Consider the following 23,714-nt stretch of genomic DNA (forward strand, 5'->3'; position numbering starts at 1 on the left):
GTCTGTTCCAGTCTGGTCAGTTAATGTTAAAAGGTGGCAAATGAAAATAATATAATTTTAAACATATTTGATATTTGTGACTGACTATCGGTAAATAGTTAAGGAAGAAGAGGAATGGTGATTCCTCCAACTACCAATGTAGGCTATACAGCCTGTGTTTCCCATCAGCCTCTGCACCCATTCTCCTAATTTTTCAGCCTTTACAGACCAAATGTCACACTCCATTTTAACAGTGCAAGCTGATGGTTACGGTTGTGTTTGTTTTGGTAAGAACACACTATAATTGGCGTTCTCAAGGGATTTGCGTGTTTGTCTCCAGAACTCCAGTGGTTACTGGACAGCCTTTCAGTGTGTTATCTAGCATATTAGTTGTAAAGTTGACTGTCGAAGACTAAAAAATCTGTTCAAATTGGTGGAAACAATCTTTATGTGTGATTTGTATAGTCTCTGTAGGTTTCAGCTCTTTAGCTTTGTCAGATATACTCAGGGAATAACACTAGAACAAAATACAAAAATAAATGTAAAAACCAAAGAAATACATAGATGAATAACTAATAAAAGTGGAATAGATAAAATGCTTAACTTGTGGTAGTAGTTGTAAACAAAAAATAAATGTACCCTCTGTTGGACCCAAATTGGTTAAGTTATAGTCTTTTTTTTTGTCGTTTTTGTGTTTTTGGCCGGAAAACCTCAGAAAAAGGTACAAATAAAATGTAATTCTCCTTAGTTACGTTTCCTTGTATTATGTTCTACAACCGCTTGGAACAGCACAACATCCAGGTGTCAGCATCCAGACAATAGGAAGTCCTCCACAAGCTGCAATGATGATACAGCAGGCAAAGCAGTGCAAATTAATTACACTCGTTTTGTGGGGGGGAGACAAAGTGAGATCCTGAAGAAATGGGAACGATTTAAGAGGTGCTGGATTATTTACACAATCTTATCATATGTGTATTATTAACATGATATCAATATTTCATCGTCAATACCTTGTCCTGACCATAACTTCTCTCTCAACAGCCACTCTACAGCTTGGCAGTTTGCTCTCTGTGATAGAACTGTCGGATCCAATCGACCCAGATATTTAATGGGTTTATTCTTGGCCCTTGCAACACCTCTCCACCAAGTTTCATGAAAATCCGGCTGGTAGTTTTTCCATAATACTGCTGACAAAAAGAGAACTTTCCTTGGTGGAGGTAATAACTGCAAAACTTTCACCTCCAGTATTTTTACATGGTATATGGCAAAAACAGTCTGGATAAAGTTAGACAGCTAAATCATTTAATTATCTTCAGGAAAAGATTGAAGTATTAAATAATAAAAGGTCAACTCCTAATAATCTCACACAGGATATGAATTTGAGCGGCTGGTATTGAAAAAAAGTATTTTTATATTATATTATATTTTTATCTCATACCGTACTTTTCACTGCAACATATGGAATGAGACACAGAGAGAGGACTGGCAGGAAAGGACAGACCTGAGGGAGTTATTAAAGCAGAAAGAAGTTTTAATTAATCTGACTTTCTCATTAGACTGTGAATGCATCCATCGCCAACACACCAATGTGGATTTGCAGTAGAAACTGAGAAATAATTCATCAAAATTAAAAATGTGGTATTTTGCAACAGTCTGGTACTAATTACCCACAAATATAACCAGCTGATCTACAGTGAGTAATTTATAATAAAAGCCTTCAGTACAGGCTACTAACTGTCATGGATTACAGAACCCTCTCTCTCACTGGGGTGATTTACCAAATACCAAACCGTCACAGTCAAGGAGATAAAACGAAAATACCAGTTTGCATTGTGCATTGTGCGCCAACACCAGAATATAGCCCGAAGAGTGTGACTGAGTTGGTATGCGACACCCAGAGCAAGGACAATCAGTGTAGCTAATTGACCATAGGCCATGTAAATTCAGCAATTATATCAACGGTTGAGTTTTACAGGCAGTTCTGCAGTCAACAATAGGACCTAAATGTACATACTTTTTACAATGACACAATGCAGGAATGAGTGGAGCTGTAAGTGAGAGAATATGTTCAATATGTGCACAAATACAGGCAGACAATATCATGGAGAAAACAAAAACACTTGGACTACATTGGATTATAATGTTTCAAGTTTAGGACTCTTCCTTAGTTAGCATCAAAAGGGTTTGAAATAATAAAGAGAATGACAAAGTGTGGAATAGGAAGATGTTCCCTGACAGTACTCAATCATCAATAGTGTATTGATGGTTTAATCAGAGTAACAGAATATTGCAAATTAAATATTGCAAATTAAAATAACCAACATGTTGCGTATGTTACTTCTTTGACAAAAGTCAGTTAAGAATTTGAATCAAAACAAAGAATTAAAACCATTCATTTTATATTACATCTGACACTGGAACATAATAGAGTTCATCTGTCTTGTGATGAAAAGTTATTTTAACAGCCCCAGGTTTTGTCAAAAAGAAATTTGAGAAGCAATCATACTGTTTTCCACCATCTTCTTTGTCACTGTGAGTGTGTTTTCCTGACCACAGCAGCCACTATGTGTAGACCAGAGTAGAGCATCTGTCCTCAATTGGAACTCTAACGTTATCCTCCTCAGGTGACATATATAGACTGCACACCCAGCCCATATAACCACAGTGAAGTTTGTAAAAGAGGAGGCTGAAATTGATGACTTCAAATAGCAACGCCAAGACTTGAGGACAATTAATCCTGCCTCACCCTTAAAGATGACTTTGTGATACAACAGAGGATGCCAGGTCCATCTGTAAGAGTCATGCATACATGCAGACGGAGAAAGCTATGGCTCCTAATTCTGCTCATTAATCACCTGTCTGCCGAACATCCTCCAGAGAAAAAGCGTTTGGTTCCTCCGAGGTAATTACAGCACTTGAAGGAACGCTCTCTGCTGCAAATGTTCATAAGTAGCCATTTTATCCCTCTCTTACTCTGCCTTTTTTTGTCTCGAAACAGCCTGCTCCTTCTCCTTCTCTCAAGCCTTTTTATGCTGCACTGCTCTTGCTCCTCTTTAGCTTTGTAGTCAGCAGACTTCTTTCCGGGCACACATCCATTTGGCATCCGATGTGAGATAAATAAATAATAGCCTCTAAAATCAATGCCCAGTCCATGATGTAGGCTGTAGGCTTAGTGATTGCCACCGTGTTAGAATTATGCCACTGGGGCTCAAACGGACATTTTTTGAGCACCAGAGCTACGATGCTGTTCAGTACTTTTTGTGCTTTGAATTTTCTTTACTGGAAAGCTATTTCATTACTTGTCAGGAGTTTTCATGGAAAATACAACTTTCACTGCAGAGAGTGATGGAGGTTTTGTGGCATCATTTGTCACAAAAAGCTATCAGTTTTTTAACACAACATCCTGGTCTGAACCGGTTTTTCCTCTTGATTCACTGCAGCGTCTGGAAACTGTTTTTCATTTCTCTACAGAACCACTCAAAGAATCTAAAAATAAATCAAAAACAGTGTCAAAAGCCACATCTTTGTGCATTTATTTTTAAAGGCACAATAGTAGCAATGCAATAACTCAGTCTGTAAACTGTGGGTTGATGTTGGAATGAAAGATTTATAACCGTCAGCGGATGGATGATGCCTTTTTTTAAAGTTGTCGTAGTAATCTTGTAGCTGGTTTTAGGGACTATGACACTAGACTTGCATAACATACATATTTGAATGTGTCCTCAGAGTGGCTCTGCAGCAGAAACTACAGCAGGCTACTATCACTCTGCTAATGCTCTCCTTTTCCTTCTCTTGCTTTCTGTGTTCCCAGATGGAGATGATACCAGAGCCTGACCCTGATGACGAGGGGACAAAAATAAGTGTAAGTTGAAGAATATCCCTGGTTGCAACCTAGTGCTTATCAAATATGTGCCATCATGACTCAAGTTGGCAGCATTTCATTTTGAGCAAACACAACAGCAGCTGATTTCACCCTGTATAATACACCTTCAACCGGAGAAAGGAGCTAATCAGTGAAATCAGTGGCAGTGTATTATTACTGTCAGAGTGCTTCCATTCCTGCGTTCATGCCCCAGCACCCGTTCTGCCCCTTTTTCCTGTCACTTTGTATGTGCATTCTGAGCCCAGTGCAACACACACCACACTTCCTCCCAATAACTTATGATAACATTGCAAAGTAATGGCATAGATATAGGCTGTTTCTTGCCCTGTTTGACTTCTTTTTTAAGAGCATAGCTGCATTTCTGGATTTAAATAATTAACTTGGTAAAATATTTTTATTTATTTATAAAAAATCTATCTGTATTTTCGCAAAATGCTCATACTGAGCGGTTGATAAAGTTAGAAATGTAAATCATGACTTGAAGTAGAAAAAATAATGTGGTTGCTATTGAACCATAACCATAACCTTTTCCTAACCCTGGATCTTTTTTTCATATCTAGACCTAACCCCATGCGGGACTCAGGATGTAAAAACCAGTAACACAAAATGTGCGGTCTACCTCAATCACCTTTCTACGACCTTTGTGAAGTTGAAACATTTAGCACAAAAACAATGTTGCCAGTGAACTCAGGCATATATCATAGTTCCTTCAAAAGTACAACTTTTACTGTAAAACAACAAAAAAGGTTCCTGTGTATAAACGTAATTTCTCAAATCAGGTTTGGCATATGTCAGCTCGGCCTGTTGAGCTGCCCTAAATAACATGCATGGGAAAGTGAGTTTTCTGCGCTGCTCTCCGAGCTGTACAGCCCACTATGGATCACTTCTTCACCTCTTATTAATCAATGCACACATGCACATGTGGATTGCAGACTCGCTCACAGATTGGAATTTAGCGTTTAGGGGTAAAATGTTTATGAGTTTTTTATTCTTAATAATGTAAATTGATATCTAAGGAAGATCCTTTATGAATTGTGACTTTGCAATCATTGCCTATTTAGCCATGAATATTTAATGTTATGGAGAAATACTCAGGTGTTTTCACCAAATGTATATAAACTAAGCCTACCCCTAAAAAGGTCAAGATCCAATATCAATTTAAATATTTTGGGTTTTATCAAGCCATTGAAGAAAACATTATAGATCAAAAAGCAGGACGGCTTAATGGTAATATTGGGTTACATCTCGGTGATGCAGCAATCTGCAAAAGAACCTTAATGTCAAATAATCCCAAAAATATTTTACCTTTTAGCTATTCAGTATTCAGTTTCCTGTTTCAAGACACCACTAGATTATGTGTTCAACCCAATAAACAGATTTATTTTATATCCAGTGTTACTGGGTATAAAAAGGTGTTTGAGAGCCCTCAAGGTTCACCACAAGATGAATAGAAAACCTGTATATGCTTGCACACAGTTAAGTTCCACTATTCAAATCCTGACCATTGCACCAACATATATTAACCTGTAATTATCATTGCCACTTTATATGTTAATATGCAACTTCTTTTGACCCTAAATGTCACAGTATGACATTCATGTAGCATGGTGTAGAATAATGTGACATGATGTGTCATGAAATCTTGTGGTGTTCCATCACTGGTCTCTTTTAATCACTCTAACAGACAGTGAAGGTCCAGGGCAACGACATCTCACACAAGCTTCAGATCTCCAGAGTCAGCAAGAAGGACGAAGGACTGTACGAGTGCCGGGTGACACGAGCTAACTACGGAGAGATTGTGGAGTACAAAGTCCAAGCATGGCTTAAGGTCAACACCACGGCCAGGCCACGACGACCACTGGTGCCTCCCAAGAAAAGCTCCCCGCTGCACCTGACAGACAAGAAGCCGAGAAAATCCAGTTCACCTCTGGGCCAGGACAGCATGAGTTCAGACCAGAGAGTGGCCTCAACCTCCACCTCTCACACATCCTCCGATACAGCTAAACACAACCCCGGCTCAGGTAATTTCCTGGGGGGAAGGTTATATAATGAGAGCAGAGTATAACACAAAAAATATTCACGTAGTCAGAGTTTTTACTACCAAAATAGTCTGCAACCTTCCTGATGAGATGACGTGCTTGTGAATCACCTACCCACAAAAAGGTTGTTTGGTTGAGATACATAACAAGCAACAACAGACTTCAGCACGCATTTATACAGCAGTCAAGTGTAAAAAAGCCCTTTCAGAAAACAGACCATCTGGTCTCACTGAACTGACATGGTGCAGGTGTTGCAGAACAAGAGTACCAGCAGGAAAATGTGATTTGAGAGCCAGAATTCAGAGAAGTTGGCCAAGTACTTGATGAGACTTTTGTATTGATCATCAACCTCCCTCAAAGGCAAAGTTTAGCGTAGCTTTTGGTCACAACTTGTACCAGGTAGCAGGAATGGACAATGTATTACCTCCTGCCCAGTCACAAAGCTGGAAGCCCCAGTCTTCCTGACAATATTGTGGCATGGTTTAATGGTGGTGGTGGACTGTTCTGGGAACATAGAATGCTGAATGCAAACTTGCATCTGATTGAACTTTGAGTGCAGCTGCAGCAGTATGCAGTATGTGTCTGCCAAATTCCAGAAAGTCTGTTTTGGGGTACAGACAGAAATTATCCATATGATTCCATCCATGTGACCATGTATAATAATTATAAAAATAATATGTAGCTTGTTTTTGAAGACATTTTGCACTTATACAGAATATACATGGGCTAAATAATTTGAATTTGTTATATGCAAAGCTAGACAGGCAATGGTTGATTTTTGTCCAACCATGGTGTAATAATGTGTATATAAGTGTTGGCAGATTATGTAAAGAGGGAATTTTACTGTGTATTCTTACCAAAAATTGTAAATATAAACACCATTAGGAATCCTAAAAAAAAGAAAATTATGTAATTGAGGAGATGGTTGTAATGGGCACACATGTTTGCGAAGCCCTGCAGGAGAAACTTGCAGTTGGCTTCGTCACTGTCTCCAGTCACCACAGAAATTGAAGAAGTCTGTGGTTTTATTTCATCTCATTTGGAGTGTTGCAAATCTCTTCATTGAGGGATAAGTTACAAGTCAATCGCCTGCCTTCAGCATACCCAAAACTTTGCTGGTAGGCTTCTTAACTAATTCTATGAGATAAGAACACATTCCAACCTTTCATGCTCATCTCTTTGCAGGCTACTCGTGAGTTATAGAATGTATTTTAAGACTTTACTATTACTGTTACGGCACTGCACGGTCAGGCTACCAGCTATTTTGGAGAGATTTTCATCCCCCATTAGCAGCTTCTGAGATCCTCAGGCAAGTCCTCCTCTGGTGCTCAGCTTATTACCGTGGGCATTCTTGCTGCAGGCTCCTCAGCTCTGGGACTCCCTGATAAGCAGGCTAGCCCAAATCGTATCGTATCGTATCGTATCGTTCTATATTATTTTAAACATTTATTTGTTTTGAATTTCACTGCTGCTTAATTATTATTGTCATTTGCTTAAAACTTTGCTGTGGGTAGAATTTGTAGAATTTGACCTCATTTGTGGTAAGACACTTTTGGATATGGCCCAGTGATACTGAAGATAAGGGGCTTAAAGAAATACATGCATCGATTCTCTCCAGGATTTGTCTAATTTGTCTGCTTACTAAAACTAACACCATTCAAAAAATGTGACGGATGCTATAACCATATAAAACCTACAGACTTTAAGTTATCATTCCTTTCTTTGAACTTGAAGTATGTCTCCATCATGGGAATCTAATACCCAGTCTGTAATTGCATTCAGCAGATTGCGAAGAATATCAATGTTACTTTGTCTTTCATAAAGTACAGTAAGGCTGAATTCCTTTCAAAGATGTGAGCAGTGTAAGTACTACCAAGAGTTGTTGTGGTGAGTGCATCATAAGCCTTTGCACACCAAGCTAGCGGAGGATATTTTAACCCTTTCATTATTGTTGAAATGAGGTCAGCTGTGTTCCCAGTGGAGTCCTTTGACAAACATGAACATATGTCAAGGAATCCATTCTCTTAAATAAGTGATTACATCTGTAAAATACAGTTATATTTCTCTGGTAAAGCTACCTTACATCCATAAATGTACTTCAAATTTTGTAAGCTGAAGTGACTAACACATTGTTTTGTAATTACATGTGTTAATATGGTTACTGTAACAACAGAACTGTGTGAAAATGAAATGAGACTGCTGATTAGCCACATTATTTTTTTATGACTAAAGATGATGTGGAAAGAAATTGTCTAATATTAATTAAAGTGGGTTACCAGCAGCAGCAAAACAAAGATTTGGAGTCTGTTTGTTTTGTATTATTATAAGTATAAGAGTGGTGTAGGTATGATTGAAAATACAGCAGCAAAGACAGAAAACAGAGTTCCCATATTGACCCGTAGAGAATAATGAGGTCTTTAATATGTAATCAGTTCAAATTGCATTAATAAGATCAATTTCCTTACTACATTTTAAAAGAGTGTTTATCCCCAACTTGTAGAATCTGAAAATGATTAGGTACTATATTGTAACTTTACAATCTGTAAATAAATAAAGAAACCTGATATGCAAGACAAGGTGCAGACAATAATGACTCCTTCAACCATAAGTCAAGCCATTCAAGGTTTCATACCTAAAAGCCATAATTGGGGTTTAAGAGTCTAAGGACAGAGGGAAAAGTCTTGTGTACAGTCAGTAAAGCCCCTGAGACACCATTGGGCTATATAAATAAAACATTTCAACAACATCACACTTCTTGTGGTCATGACAAAAAACTATCAACGCAATTCATTTTCTAGAGAGGACGGCCTCAAACCATCAGAAAAAAACATAGTTTTGAAAATAACTACAACTACAATAAAGACATGGCTGCATCGTCATGCTAATTAAAAACTGTTGTAGCAATAAGCAATAATTTACCAATACCATTCAATAAAATAGAAGCAATATAATGTGCATGGAGTTAATGGTTGTTCGAATGCTCTGTATTCTCATATTTTCTTTACGTCAGCATCCTCTTGCTGACAGAATAAATCAGTCTTGTATCTTCATGATGTTCAACTTGTAACAGTATAGGTCCCTATTAAGCAGCCTACCCTTAGATGGCTCAGTGTGAATTTTTTCTCATTGACCTTTTGCATTACTCAAATTCTTTGACTATCAAACTGTGTTACAACAGTACCACTCCTCTTCATCCCTGAATGTCAATCATTTTCTACCTGGTCAGACAGTTCAAACATTAAGTCTGCCCTGCTCTGGGGTCTGATAGCCCTCTGCACCCTGAAGCAAAACATAGAAATATATTACTTGCCACTGAATAGAGGTAAAAAATTGAATAATCCCTGGGGCTGCAGAATCGGAGATTATAAAGCAGCCAAATTATGCTGACAACTGTGTTGCAATGAGTCCTCTGTGCAGTGTGTCTGACACTGATAAATGCCTCTCCGTGGTTGCTCAGGCAGCCTTAGCCACCTTCTCTGAGCTGCACAGAGGTGTTACGGCTAAGGGCAACAGAGTTCTAATACTGGTTTGAGGCAGATGAGCAACAATAGGTAAATGGGCTGAGATTAAATTAAACCTGAGAGAGTGCAGATATTTTCCTTTTCCGCATTGCTGCATCTGTAAACAATGAGGCACTTTCAAGATGGAGGGAATGTGACTGTGGCTGGTGAAGCGGTTGCAGCAGCAGCAGGAGCAGAGTGGTCTGTTCACAGCTACTCCCCACCAGTATGTCAGATGTTGTTAGATCACAGCTCGGCCTCCATCGTTTCTGGCAGTGTTTATCTCTCAAAGCTCAGAGGTGACCAGAGCTGAATGTTGAGAAAAAAAGAAGGGAAAAATGTCCCCTAAGCCAGACTTGTCCCCCCACCCCTGAGGCCACGCTGGTTCCTGCATAAAAGAAAAACAAATATGGACTCAGCTTATTGCATAAGCATTCATCCAAACAAGAAAAATCACTGACCTTGTTTTTAAGGACCACCATATTTGTTCAAACTGCCTAGACTGCATATGTCTAAGGAAAGAACATCAATGAGTCATTACTCCAGTAGGTGGTTAGGAACCGCCGGACTGCTGTTCATGACTTCATTCCTATTGCTCAAGCAGTTGCACGCAATGTCAATGTGTCATTTCAAATTCATGTGAATGATTCTCTGGGTACTTCCTTACTAAATTTTTGTCTTTTGGCTGTAAGTGCTGTAAAAAAATAAATAAATGAAGCCTCGCAATAGATAAATATCTGTAACAGTGGCAGTTTGTGTCAAACAGGCACAGTCATTATTGTACCACTTACAGCCACACTGGGGTACAGGGAGAATTTTAGGGTTCTTGATCATGAGAGAATTAGTGTGAGAAATAATTAGAGACTCTTCACTAGGATATGGTCTCCCTTCTTAATCTATTTACCTGAGAACCTGAACAAACCTGTATTAAAAAGCAGATTTTCACTGCAGCAGAGTCATTAATCTGTTTTAAACATACTTTGTTTGTGTTGCATAGTGTGAATAACGCAGCATAAGAGAGATTGGAAGAATGTAAACTGGAGACCTCTGGGGCTACATCCACATTAATACGTTTTTGTTTTGAAATGCAGAACTACTGCTAAATTTATGCCTAGCGTCCACACTACTCAGGGGTTTTCCAGCCCCTAAAACGGAGACATTTCAAAATGCTGCTGACCCCGTTCTAGTTTGAAAACTGTGGGAATGCGTTTAGTCTGGACGTGCAGAAACAGACTTTAAGAAAACAATGCAGATACTCACATTTGCTTCTTCAAAAAGTATTCTCAGTCCCGACGTGTCCTTCCCTGAAACCTTTTCCGGAAGACAACAAACAATCGCCATGTGACTAACAGATGTTTTTTCAACATGGCTAACGGATTACAGGCGTTGCTGCCCATTTTGTCTATGCTAGCAGCTTTTGTGCAGTTACATTTTGCATCTTAAAAAACTGGTATTGCCTACATGGACAGGAGGAAAGCTATTATTCAAGCTATTTATGAGCAGCGTGTCCTGTGGCTTTATCAGCCCTAACGAAACATGGAGTGGACGTTTGAAGGTTTGCTGCTTTGAGGAGGCGGCGATGAACATAACTTTCCTTTTGTTACCTATGCTTATTTTATTCTGCAAAACTATTGTTAAGTGTATCTAACAGTGGACTTGAGCGTTGTTACACAGTCACACATAGCGGATCTTTATATCATATTAAAATCATGTTTAAAACCTTCTGGTATATTTTTATAATTTTAGTCAAGAGGGGACTTGCAGCTTTGTGAGTGTTTAATTCTATTCTCAGGCCTACCTCTGCTGGCTGGAGAAGGGATTTTAATGAACCATTCACACACATTGTTTTAAACACATCTCCATAGTGTGTATTGCAGCCCCATGCAGACTATAGAGGGGCTATTGAACATTCTTCTTAGTCAAGAAACCAGTCGCTTGAGACATTATTTGTTATATGGTTTTTGTAACAAAAAAAAAATGCTCAGTTTTAGTGGATGTCTAAAGTTTCAGGCTCGACACTGTATTTAAATAAAGGGCTACCTAGAAAGCAGGAGAATAACATGTATTTATGAATCTAAAATAAGGAAGAAAAATGGAACAACAACCAGCATAAAATAAAATGTTTTAATGGTCAGCAGTAAGATCTTTTCTTCTCATTTTTAATTAATCACCAAACACTGATATGACATCACACTTGGCTAGGCCTTTGAAATTGTGCATTTATAAAATAGTTGTTCTCCCAGAATGCAGGGTTACTTGTGGTTCCAAAAGTACAATGGGAGGCAGAGCCTTCAGCTATCAAGCTCCTCTACTGTGGAACCAGCTCCCAGTTTGTGTTCGGGAGGCAGACAACTTCTCCACATTTAAGAGCAGGCTAACGACTTCCTCTTTGAGAAAGCTTATAGTTAGGGCTTGCTCAGGCTTGCCTTAAGCCAAGCCCCTAGTTATGTTGCTATAAAATTGTCAGCAACATGATCCTTTCTTTTAATTTTGAACAAATCATGTGTAAGAGAGAAAAAAAGGGTTAGTGTTAGGGTTCAGAGGGGAAAACATTTGTTCCCTAAATTTGTCTCCGTTTAAGTGTATGTGAGGGTTAGGGTTACGGAGATTGTTTTCATTTTAAAGCACGGTTTTAAAAGTTTTAAATAATAAGTTTGTTCATTTATCTATTTTTTAATTTTTTTTTAAATGCATTTTATGTTTATCTTCATATATCCAGAACAGGTTATGTTGGCTGGCATAATACATTTTTCTGTTTGGAGAAGTAGCAAGTGGCATGCAAACATAATTAATACATTTGAAAAAGACCTCAATTAGTAAAAGTACCTCAAATTTGTACTTGAGTACAGCACTTGAGGAAATGCACTAAGTTACATTTGACCACAGTAATGTAACTAATTACATGACAAGAGGTCCAAACCAGAAGCTTAAACAGTCGTAGAATCAGTCATTTTGTTTTAGGAAGTACAGAGATACTGAAACAGATTGAAAGACAAGTAGAACTACCACTCGGTGGAGCCCCACATTAAGTCCTAATCAGCTGCTCATTCCTTGTGTCATTTTATGGCTAGATGATTTGGAAAATGGTTGCAGTAATGTCAGATAAAACACACAAAACTGCTGGAGTGAGCCTTTCAAACACAGTTGATGGTAATTTTGGAGCTTTTGCATACCCATCAGACTGTGTTATTACATTTACCCTCACCCACAGTTGAACAGTCAAGCTGCAAGGTAATAACATCCAGTTGTATTTAACTAGTCAGTCAGCCAAACATCCAGTCATGGCTTAGACAGCCAGACAGTCAGATAGAGAGTGTATCAGTCAACAGGAAAATCAGACGGCAGGTATTATAACGGAGCCACCAGGCAAGTAAGCAAGCGAGTCAAAGAAACAGTCAGCTAGCCAGTCAGCCGGCCAGGGATCAGCAATAATAGATGGAGATGGCACTAAGCCAGTTTGAGCTCCCTGTGGATGTGCTGTGGTGATTCACCTCCCTGCCTCACTGAACCTGACTGCCTCGCTGGCCTGGAATTGATATTCCACATCACCATTTCACCGAGCCAAAAACATTTTGGCAAAATGTAGAGTGTTGTGTTAGGTTAAGTAGGACAAAATGAATAGTATTCAGTGTGGGTCTATTCTATCCCAGCATGCACCGAGAAAGCCTGAAAAGGTTTCTACCAGCTCAAACAGATACTCTCATTATGCCTACAGAAAAGTCAGTTTGCAGTTCCTCAGACTGTGGAGGAAAGCCAGGGAAATACATGGAGAAAATGCAAACTCAAGAAAGGCATCATGAGCAGTTCTAAACCCTGAGATATCATATGAATGTGAGACGTCTCCAAATATCTTCAATGGGCACGTTTTCCTCTAGCATTCACTTTTCTTCGAGCTTCCTTTCTTTAGCTGAATAACCATGTAAGAATTCATATATACATTCTACTGAAATGACTTAAAAAGAATAAAAAATAGTGACCTTGTCAAACAAACTATGACAGGAAGTGGGTGCTGATGCTTTTAGCCAGTGATGGATAAATCTAATAATACCAGTACAAGGTACTTTGTTGTGTATTCAGTTGTATTGCTAGCCTCTATTTTGTATGTATTTCTTTACTAAGCAATGAAAATGCATGGTAGTGTACATAAACAACAATAATTCACAAATGTTCTTCCTTTATTGTTTTCTAAAAATAGCACAGGAACACAGCAGGTACCTTTACCTTTAATATACTCACTGGCAGTTTTTGTGTTTAGAAAATAAAAACCAGCTCACACTAATGAATAGCTGATATAACGTTTAATTTCTATCAAAATTATGGCTTTAGACATAATGTTGTGTGTCACTATTTTATGGCTTGTATGCCTTTTTAGTGCCAAGGATAGAACAAATGGAAACAACCTTACACCAGATGCATGCTTATAGGTAGAGTAAGATGAAATAGTCTCATAAAATCTGACTTTGCAGTATTTTAATGTGGCTGTCACTAAAGCAATGACTCTAATTACTGGTGCAGGTAAATGACAAGAGGCATAGATACTCAGTGAGATGAAAGGGATAGGTGCAGGTGTGCTAAAAGTATAGGTAAGTTACTTCTCAGCAAACGTACTGTTCAGCAGTTAAAGCAACAACCTGGCTGTGACACACAGCTCATGGACATAATTAAGGTATTTTAAAACCCTTAGTGCCGGGTTTACGGCAAATTGCATCAACAATTGTACTCCTTCTCAGAGTCATAACTCAGTTGAATCTTAACATACAGGCATGATACACATATGTGTAGATTCAGTGTGACTTACAGTGAATAAATATCTAAATATATATTGGCATACAAATAAAAATTAAATAAAAGACAATCCTCAAAACTCCTTTGGATTCCTTCCAGCAGAGATACAGGATCACAATGTCTTGCCAGCTCTGGCGTCATTGTTGTTCTCAATAACAGATACTGAAAAAAGAAAAGAAAAAAGAAAGGCAGAAAACAAAGTTATTATGTACTCTGGGAAACAGGAAATGAACAGCTACCTAGATTGTAGTACAGTGGCTACAACACTAGACTGTAAGAATAAGCAATGTCAGAAGAAAGCATATTTCTTTGGTTAAAATGCTCGCAACTCATAGACAACAACAAATAAATAAAAAACGTATCTTACTTTGCCAGCGATAGAACGACAAAGTATGGACTTGTTCATCGTTATCAATGGTGTTTTCACAGCTGACCACACAATAGTTTTGAAACTATTTTAAAATAATAGCATTTTGCCTAAGAGGGTTTTGTGACCGTCTTAGTTTTATCAACTTATTCTATCCTATTAGACCAGCATACAGTAATAGAATCGTTACCCATCATAGTCTTAAATCGTAAAAAAGAGTCATCTTTGCTATACTGGCTCTGGTATTATGTATTTTTCAACCTTTGTGAAATAATTAGGAAACTAGTTGGGCCCCCTTCAGAGTAAAACTATTTATTATAATGTTGTCATAACTGATAGGAATGATGGCCAAACTATAGAATAAGACATAAAGAGTCATTCAGGTAAACAACAACCTGACGTAATCATAGAACACGTGACGTATGACTTAAAGTGAATCGTGATGATTACAAGATTTGGGATCAGAGACAGCAGCACATTATCCTGTCATCATGTTGCTTATCTGTCTGCCTGTCGACACCGTCTTATAAAACTGAAGAAAATGTGAACACAAAAACACCAGAGACACCCTGAATAGAGTTAAGGGTCTGACTGGGTGTTGCAGCATCTCACTATGTTAGTTTGCATATTAATAGAGACAGTTTGTTGACTTTATACCTTTGCTTATTTTTGACTAAATTCCCCCGGTTATTCTTTGCCTGATAAAATCATTTCTACGTGCACTTTGTTTTACTCTGTGTTTTATTTGACAACCAAACTGAAAAAGTACTTTGCAAATACCAACTAAAGCAATAGAAACAGCTAATCAATAATACATGAATAACAATCTCCCTGCTGTTATGTACAAGTGTGTTGATCACTAGATTCTAGAGGGAGTGTTGCGCTATTTAGAATTGCTTCAATGTATTTAAAAATATATCTGGAGGATGTCAGGACTGACAGCAAGGAAATGACCCAGCACAGCTGTGCAACATGATGTGACCCATCATGTTATACTCAGAAGGATGTCATCGTGGCCCAGCACTGGTAGTCCTGCCTCTATTTATTGCTACTCTATTTAGTTGCTTCTTGAGAAAAATAGACGGTTAGATTTGATTTTGTTCCAGGAAATGATTACTGGTTATATCCAATAATAAGGTAATAATAGTTATATTCTACGTCAGCAAATCCCAAACAGATACAGCTACATATATTGCATCAAGTTAACCTGACGTTAGTAAGAGCCATTCTTGCAGCATAGAAGTTGTGGGATTTTTCCCCATTGACTATCAGTGTACAGTGAATTTCACAGTACTGAACTGCTTAAATCATGTATTTAACAAACTGCAGAGAATATATGAAAATGTTGCATATGAAAAAAAAACACAACAAACACAGACAAAATATTTGCTTATGCACAGTTTAGCTAAGTATTGATGTGATGAAATCCACTCTCATTCTCAAACATTGCAGTGTTTTCAAATATTTTGCCTCCAGTTCATTTGAAAGCTTCTCTGATGCAATCTGCAAACACAGTGACCCACACAGTAACTGAATTAACATAGCATAAGTACAGTTAGTGTGCATACTGTTAAAAGCAATAGAAATGTCATGATGTAACCAAAATGTATATGATTTATCTGTTCATATTCAGGTAACACACTCTTCACTGATGAAAACAACATCAAATGTATTGCTGTCATTTTATTTTTTTCCTAAATAAATACTCATTATAATTTATAACAGACATTTATTTAGTAAGTAATCCAGGTGATTGTTGTCTCTGCAGTAGCCAAAACAGCTTGACGTTTCTCCATGATTTGCCAAAATGTAAAGAAGTACCAGTAAGCATAAATACTTAAACATTCAGCAAGGTTTATCCTCAAAAACCTTTCATAATTTTCACCAGATTAGTCATGCAGTGCAGGATAAAGCTTGACTGATCTGGCACAGGTGTTATTTTTACTTTATAATCCGATATTATAGCCTGGCACTTTGAAAACCTTGTGGAACTTGTCAGTTCATCGTTATTATTTGATTAATGTAGGTACTGTACATGGTTGTGCATTAAACCTATACATGTACAGTATGGTTGGAGGAGTAGTAATGGCGGTAGGAATAAAGATTTCCTACAAGGTATGTTTTATGAGACACGTGCAGAACCTGTTTAAACAACACAATCACTTGTTAGGCTTAAGGAAAAGATTTTGGTTTGGGTTAAAATAAGTATGGAAGTGACGTTAAATAAGTCAGAGTGGACTTCTGGTTTCCCACAGGACTCAAACAGTCGCCTCCTGCGTGAAAGTCCTGTTTTCTTGGACCCACACATCCACCCAATCTTTATACTACATCACTGTCCTGGCTCACGATTGGGTTACATGCAAACTGAATGAATTAAGGTGCATTACTTTTCGTAGGTATAAGTATGAATGGTGAATGAGAACTGACATCTTTAACATCGTAACCGAGTTGATGAGTGTAAAAAGCTTGGTAATGGTGAATTAGTGCTTGTTTTTCCATGTACACTTTTATGAACTGTCTCTCTGCGACTGTGTCTTGCTCTGACTTGTAGCTGGAGGCCAATTAATTATTCTCTGTGTGAAGGATGTTTTGGCCCAGAGTGATTGCTGCTGTGGCACTCCTGTTCTCTAGAACACCTGTTCACCTCAAGCCAAATGAGATGAGGTGGGGAGGAATAAATGGTCAAATCCCCCACCCCACACACACACACACACACACACACACACACACACACACACACACACACACACACACACAATTCCTCCATTCATCCCCCAATCCCTAGCAGCCCAGAAAATCCAGAACTGGGCCGCAAGGTTCACAGTGTCCCTATGGACATTTTCTTTCTTAGAACCATCGCCCGGTCTGACACAGGAATCTAGTGAATGTCAATATGATTTAGTGAATATTTCATTTTCTTTTTCCGAGGTCCTGCATGTTTCACAGGAATATAACTTTGCACGTCTTTTGTTTTCTCACTTCTCCATCCTTTCAAGCTTCTTCAATCCTTTCTGTCTCTGTTTCTGCTGATGGAGAGTCAACCTTTTTTGTCTAAAAACTTCTGCTGCATAGGATTGTACAGTTTGATCAGTTTCTTGGCTTTCATCAGTTCGATGTCCCTGAGATGCAGGGCGAATAGGCTGAGGAAGCTGTGTTCTTGTTTGCAGTTGTTAGTCATGTCAGATGCTCAGTAAACAGTCAGAGCTGCCTGCAGTGGTGATAGCAGTTTGTCAGGGTCAAGGCAACAGTAGCTGCCCATGTAAATCCTTTTCATAACACTTCAAAGGCTGTTTACTTTGAGGGGGGTTACATTTGTCGTTTTCTGTGGTTGTTTGGTAAAGATAGTGAAGTTTATGTAAGAATATTAGGTTCAGGTCCACTCATCACAAGACAATTTTAGACCTTGACAGTTTTGTATGATTCATGTGTCAGGTTCTTTTCACTCCAATTATGCAATTACTTTGAGTAGCCTCGGCATGATGTATATGTTTGAGGAGATTAATATGTAAATCAAGGCATGACTTCACATTGAGAATCGAGCTCTGCATATGTGTGCACCAATTTTGTTACAAATAGATAACTCATATTTCCATTGTTCTGTGTTGTGACAGTGGAAAACAATTCAATAAAGTTACTGAATTAATGTTTAATAGTCTAATAATGTTTTGCATAGTGTTAAAATAATTTGATGACACCCACAAAGAAATAATCTTGTGTGTTTTTGCTCTGTATGTGTATGAATCAATGCTGTGCAGCCGAGCAGTGTTCACAGGCTTTATAGGTGACTGCAGCCTTATGGAGCAAACTTAATGAAACCATATGGCATAGCATTTGGAATGCAGAAGAGGGTGAAACACAAACAAGCAACCACATGTTAGATAACACACGAAAAAAACATTTTGTACCAGAGCGTGATATAAAGTGCATGTTATAATGTGAGGTGGAAAGTACATTAGGGTGTGAAGGTTGAAACAAGAGCTCCAAATTATCCGACAAAACATGTTTGTTTGTCCATGTCCTCGAGAACGATACGCACAGATAAGTTAATGTTAATTGTTTTTATCCTTTATCTCTTCTCTTTTCAGGTACAAGAATATCATCCAACTGTGGACTGGCTGTCCTCCTTCTGGCATGTGGTTTGGTGAGGGATGCCTTGTTATAATTTGAAGAACTGATATGGTTGGTGCCCCCCCCCCCACAAATATACACACACACACACACACACACACACACACACACACACACACATACACACACACACACACACACACACACACACACACACAGACAGACACCATGCGGACAGCACAGTTGGCCCCTCATTTCCCCACCACTACTGCTCTTGCACCCAGCACATTGTTATTAGCCATTGTAAACCCCAATCACCTTTAAGCCAGTTGGATTACCTTTTGTACAGAAGTCGACTCGACACCATCTGAGGTGCAGCGCCCCGGTGGGAACATGGACTCTGTATCTTGTTGGATAACTCTCATGGAAGACTGACTTTCATATGGTTTCGTTATTCCAGTTCATGTGTTTATTGCTCAAAAGTGAACAAGAAAATAAGAGAATCTATATTTGTGTAATATATATGATTCTAGATATATATCTGTTTTATTTGAAACACCTACAATTACTGTATGTGCTGTATACATAACTGAAACTCACCATATTGGCCATGGAACCTCATTGTGAATAGGCACTATGGCCCTCTCAAATAAATAAAATAAATTATCGTATATTCTAATTTAGACTGTTAACCTTAACCATAAGGTTAGAAAAGGTTACATTTCAAAAATATTCTTCAGCTGTATAATTGGCCATCTGAATTATCTAATGGGCATCATTTTACATATTGTTAGTGATACAAATACAGGTGTGCATGCTTATTGGTCTGACAGCTTAAAAAAGGGGAGCATTAGTAATTTGAGCTACATTAGTCAACGCTGTTTAGTGTTACTGTATGTCAAATTTAGCTTTATTTTTATGTGCTAGCTTTGGTGTAAAATAAAGAAATTGTCCTTTGTCATTTGAATTTGTATTGCATCCTCAGTAGGAATAAAAATAATCTTACAATTTACGCGTCATTGAAAATCCTGATATGTGACCATTGGATGATTAATTTTAATTGACCTGCACCTATTTTCAAATGGCATGCTTCAGTTGCTGTGAACCTCCCTGATATGTCTCATTATTACAGAGGATGAATAAGTATTTACCCACTTTGGATCATTAGTATTGATAGTTTGTATTATTTTTATGCCAGCACACAAACACACATGTTTGCACATTTGCAGGTAGATGTTTGAGTGGCCGGTTGAGATGAGATTTAGTGAAACAGAGAGAGGAGACATGCTCATCAACAACATTGTATATGACCCATGTTTGGGAGAAATAAGTTAGTTTTGTTGAAAGTGTCTCTCTTATAACTTACAGTAATATATTTTTTGTTTTATTTTCAGATATTATATCACAGAGATTTTTATCCACGCAGAGCATTTATAAGAAAAACGCTTTGACAATCTGACACAAACATCAACAAAGGTGTTTTTTGGTTTCATAGTGCAACAACAGATACAACAGTACAACCTCTAAAATAAATGGGATTCTTTTGTTGTTGTTAACTTTTGAGCAGAGAGGGAAATTGTGCGCAATCCATCAGAAATGCACTTGTTTCATTTCAAACTGAAATATTTATGAATAATAGAGTAGTTGATTTATGTCTTAAGAATCATAATGTAATTAAATGTTATCCACCATGAGTATCATGCTGCCAGCTGCACTGAAATCAAAATTTTATTTTGGTAGACATTAACCCCGAAGAACATGCTATTTTTCTGCTTAATTGATGCCCAAGATTTACACCGATTTAACATTAAGCATGATTATGTAGTTTATCATGTGTTGTATAGTATACTCTAAAATTCATACATAACATACAAATGTAATTGCCAACGAGTACTGTGCTGTGTTCAAAAAGGTAAATATTCACCTCCCTTTGAGCTTTTATTCCGCTTTGCAGACAAAGCAAAAATCCCCCCCTGTATAGTTGTACTGCATTCCCAAAGAACTGTGAAGGGAAACTTGTTGATTCAGCGCGAGGTTCAAAGGCTGGCAGTGCTTGTCATGTTTTGGGACCAGACCAGAGACATCTCCTGACCAGCAGCTTCCAGCCTGAGTACAAGATGTGCTATTGATAGAGGGTAACAATGTCTAATCCCTCAAATTCCAAATAGCTTCAGGGTGTAGTTAGACAGTTCATCTAGCATCGCTGTCATATATATGCCACTCTGCAGTCACTTGAAATCGTTTGCTGTGTTTTGAAATGAGAACATGTTATGTAATATGATTCAGAATGTTAGTCTGCAAAAAAATTACAGCTTGTTTCAAGGTGAAAAATGGACTTGGATGTTGATTCTATTGGAAATGGAATTGGAAAAGCATTTTGGAGAGTGTGCAAAGTTTGAGTGGACAATTTGTCCAGCCCTCATGTAAAAAGTTACAGATCTGTACAACTTGTAAATGAAATAATCAGCATGTTAACATTTTTTTAATCCATTTAAAAAGGCAGAGGCCAGTGATGTTCTGTACTTGTAACAATGGTGTTATGTACTCATATTCAAGTGTTAACAAGTCCAACACAAGTGGGTTTTCATCTCTTCAAAATGAACTTGGGTAAAATGTATATGACAACAAAAAAAAATCTATATATATTAGAAACATCTCCTTTATCAAGCTTTCATCCTAATCTAGGGGACTCGCTTGACTGTGGGTCCTTGCAACATATGGAAAAACAGAGAAGGAGAGATTGGAGCAATGATTGATTTGATATTGTGATTGGAGTGATGAAAATTGATGCTTAGTAAAAAAATACTGAGTTTGAGTTGAGATGGAGGCTGAATTGCTTACAAGCAACAAGGTCTTTGTTACCAAAGAGGAGAACAGTTCACAATGACAGCTAGAGCAGCAGTTCCTTCAACCAGGATGTTATTTCAGAAACACAGCCATTCTTCTTTTCTGTTTTATATGACACGCTACTCATTCACTCTAGATGTATTTGTTTCTTCTAATGTATTTCATTTCAATGCAGTCCTGTCTGTTTGTTATGCTGTCAAAAATTCTGATGAATTATAGTTCTCTTTTCTTTGGTATTGTGTGAGGCTTCTGTACTGGAACATTGCAACAGTTTGTATTATAATGACGATATCAGAATAATATTTAAATAAACCATTTTCACAGATGAAATTCAAACACTGAGGGATTCCATCTGTTTGGTTGGTAACATACTGAGCTTCATAGTGAGTGAACTGAAGAGAGTGCTGACAACGGCAAAAACTGGCCCAGTTTCCAACACGGAAGAGAGTTCTATTTTGTGAAAGCTAAATCACTTTTCATTTGATAGTACTGCTAAATGTTACTCAAAAATCCCTTCATGTATGCCCAGAGACAGAGAAATAGAAAAAAAAACAGAATATGATGACAGTAATATAAAACGAAAAAGCATTTCCTGAAGAAAATGTATATAATTTCTGTATGTGTAGCCGCTGATTGTAGAATGTTTAGATTACTTTATAATCACATGAAAACTGACCGGATGCATTATCTAAGGTATAGATGCTATGGGAAGTAATGGGAACTTTAGAACACTTTGGCGTTGTTAGGCTTTGATGCATTACAGTAAACCTCTTTGTTAAATATGTCTGTGAGCAAAAGTGAGCATTTAAAACATGTTTCAAGTTCAAGTTTCAAGTTTTATTTGTCATAATAGGTTAACACAGGGTCAACGGTACAATGAAATGTGTTTTTAACATGTTTTAAAACAATTAATTCATAAGTGCTAATACAATGGGATCAAATGAGCCTCCATAGACTATAATGTGGTTTATAACTTATAATGACTCAGGTACAGGTAATTGTAATGAAATGATGTACAGTGTATCTGTGTGCAACCCAAAAAATCTTTTTGTAAAAAAAACATGTTTAGAAGTACGCAAGGAAAGTTAACTACAGTATATTTCTGAGAAAATCTTTTTGACTTACATCATTTCCAAAACACAAACCAATACAGACGACTCTCAAATTATTCCTGTGATGTTGAGGGGTAAAGAGTAGCATTTTGCAGGTGATATTGCAAATTGGTCTTACTGCAGGTCTCTTGGTTTTTGCAGTCAACCTTCATCAGTGAGAATCTTACAAGCAGGAAACTCTGTCTGTGGGTAAAAATTGGCCTGTCAAGTCTCATCATCCATTCATAATTTTGAAAGACAGAGCAATAGAAAATAAAGATAGGAACAAAAAAATCCTCTTTAAAATGTGGGAGTGACTCTGGCAGTGACTAATCAGGTTTACTTAATCAGTGAATTCAGAATACAAAGCAGGCAAAGTTGCAAAAGAGAGCGAATGAGAGGGAAAACCACCGGCATGCCTCTGGCACTCTAATCAAGTAACTGGACCTATTTCACCACAGAGAAAGAGGGAAGGTGAACATTATTGTATCGCTTAGTCTGTCTAAAACTTGCATATTCAAATATGTTGTGTTGGCAATGTTGATGATTCACAGAAAGCAAATATCGGTCGGTCTTTTTATATTCTTCCATCGAGGAAAAAAATATTACAGTGAGATAAGTGAAGTTTACATTTTCATATGCTCATGAAATATACATACATATATATATACATAGACAGAATCCATGCTGAGTGAGAGAGCTGCCTTTATGCAGAGCACCCTACGGGCAGCACGGCATGGTGTAGGAAATGTGTTCTCAAATGCTTCCACACACCTCGAGCATGACATCATACATCCAATAAAATGGGGAGAATCTAACCATTACAACACTATGGGGATGCAGTGGCCTAAAGGTTAGAGATGTGAATCTGACTACGAGTATCTTGGCAAGAAAAACAGGAAATCTGACTAAAAGTCTGAAGCTTCACAAGTAGCCTGTATGGGCCTGTTACAGTATATCTCAAAAGTGAGTAAACCCTTTAGATTTTTGCAAATATTCTGTTATATCCTTTCAGGGGATAACATTATCCTACTGAAACTTTGATATAACTTAAAGTAGTCAGTGTGCTGCTTGAATAACAGTATAGATTTATTGTCCTTTGAAAATTACTCAGTACACAGCTGTTAATGTCTAAACAGCTGGCAACAAAAGTGA

At 37.7% G+C, this 23,714-nt stretch overlaps 1 protein-coding gene across 1 annotated transcript in view; it reads left to right on the top strand.

The window, feature by feature from the left end:
- vstm2a (V-set and transmembrane domain containing 2A) overlaps window positions 1–22,097 on the top strand; it is a 75,440-nt gene extending 53,343 nt beyond the window's left edge. Inside the window, exons 3-5 of the mRNA XM_029458058.1 lie at window positions 3,791–3,841; window positions 5,547–5,883; window positions 18,639–22,097. Coding sequence (XP_029313918.1) covers window positions 3,791–3,841; window positions 5,547–5,883; window positions 18,639–18,715 — 465 coding nt within the window. The 3' untranslated portion in view covers window positions 18,716–22,097. The remainder of the gene's footprint in view (window positions 1–3,790; window positions 3,842–5,546; window positions 5,884–18,638) is intronic.
- Window positions 22,098–23,714: the final 1,617 nt, after the last annotated feature.

The sequence above is a fragment of the Cottoperca gobio genome, chromosome 20 (assembly GCF_900634415.1).
Source record: "Cottoperca gobio chromosome 20, fCotGob3.1, whole genome shotgun sequence".
NCBI lineage: Eukaryota > Metazoa > Chordata > Actinopteri > Perciformes > Bovichtidae > Cottoperca > Cottoperca gobio.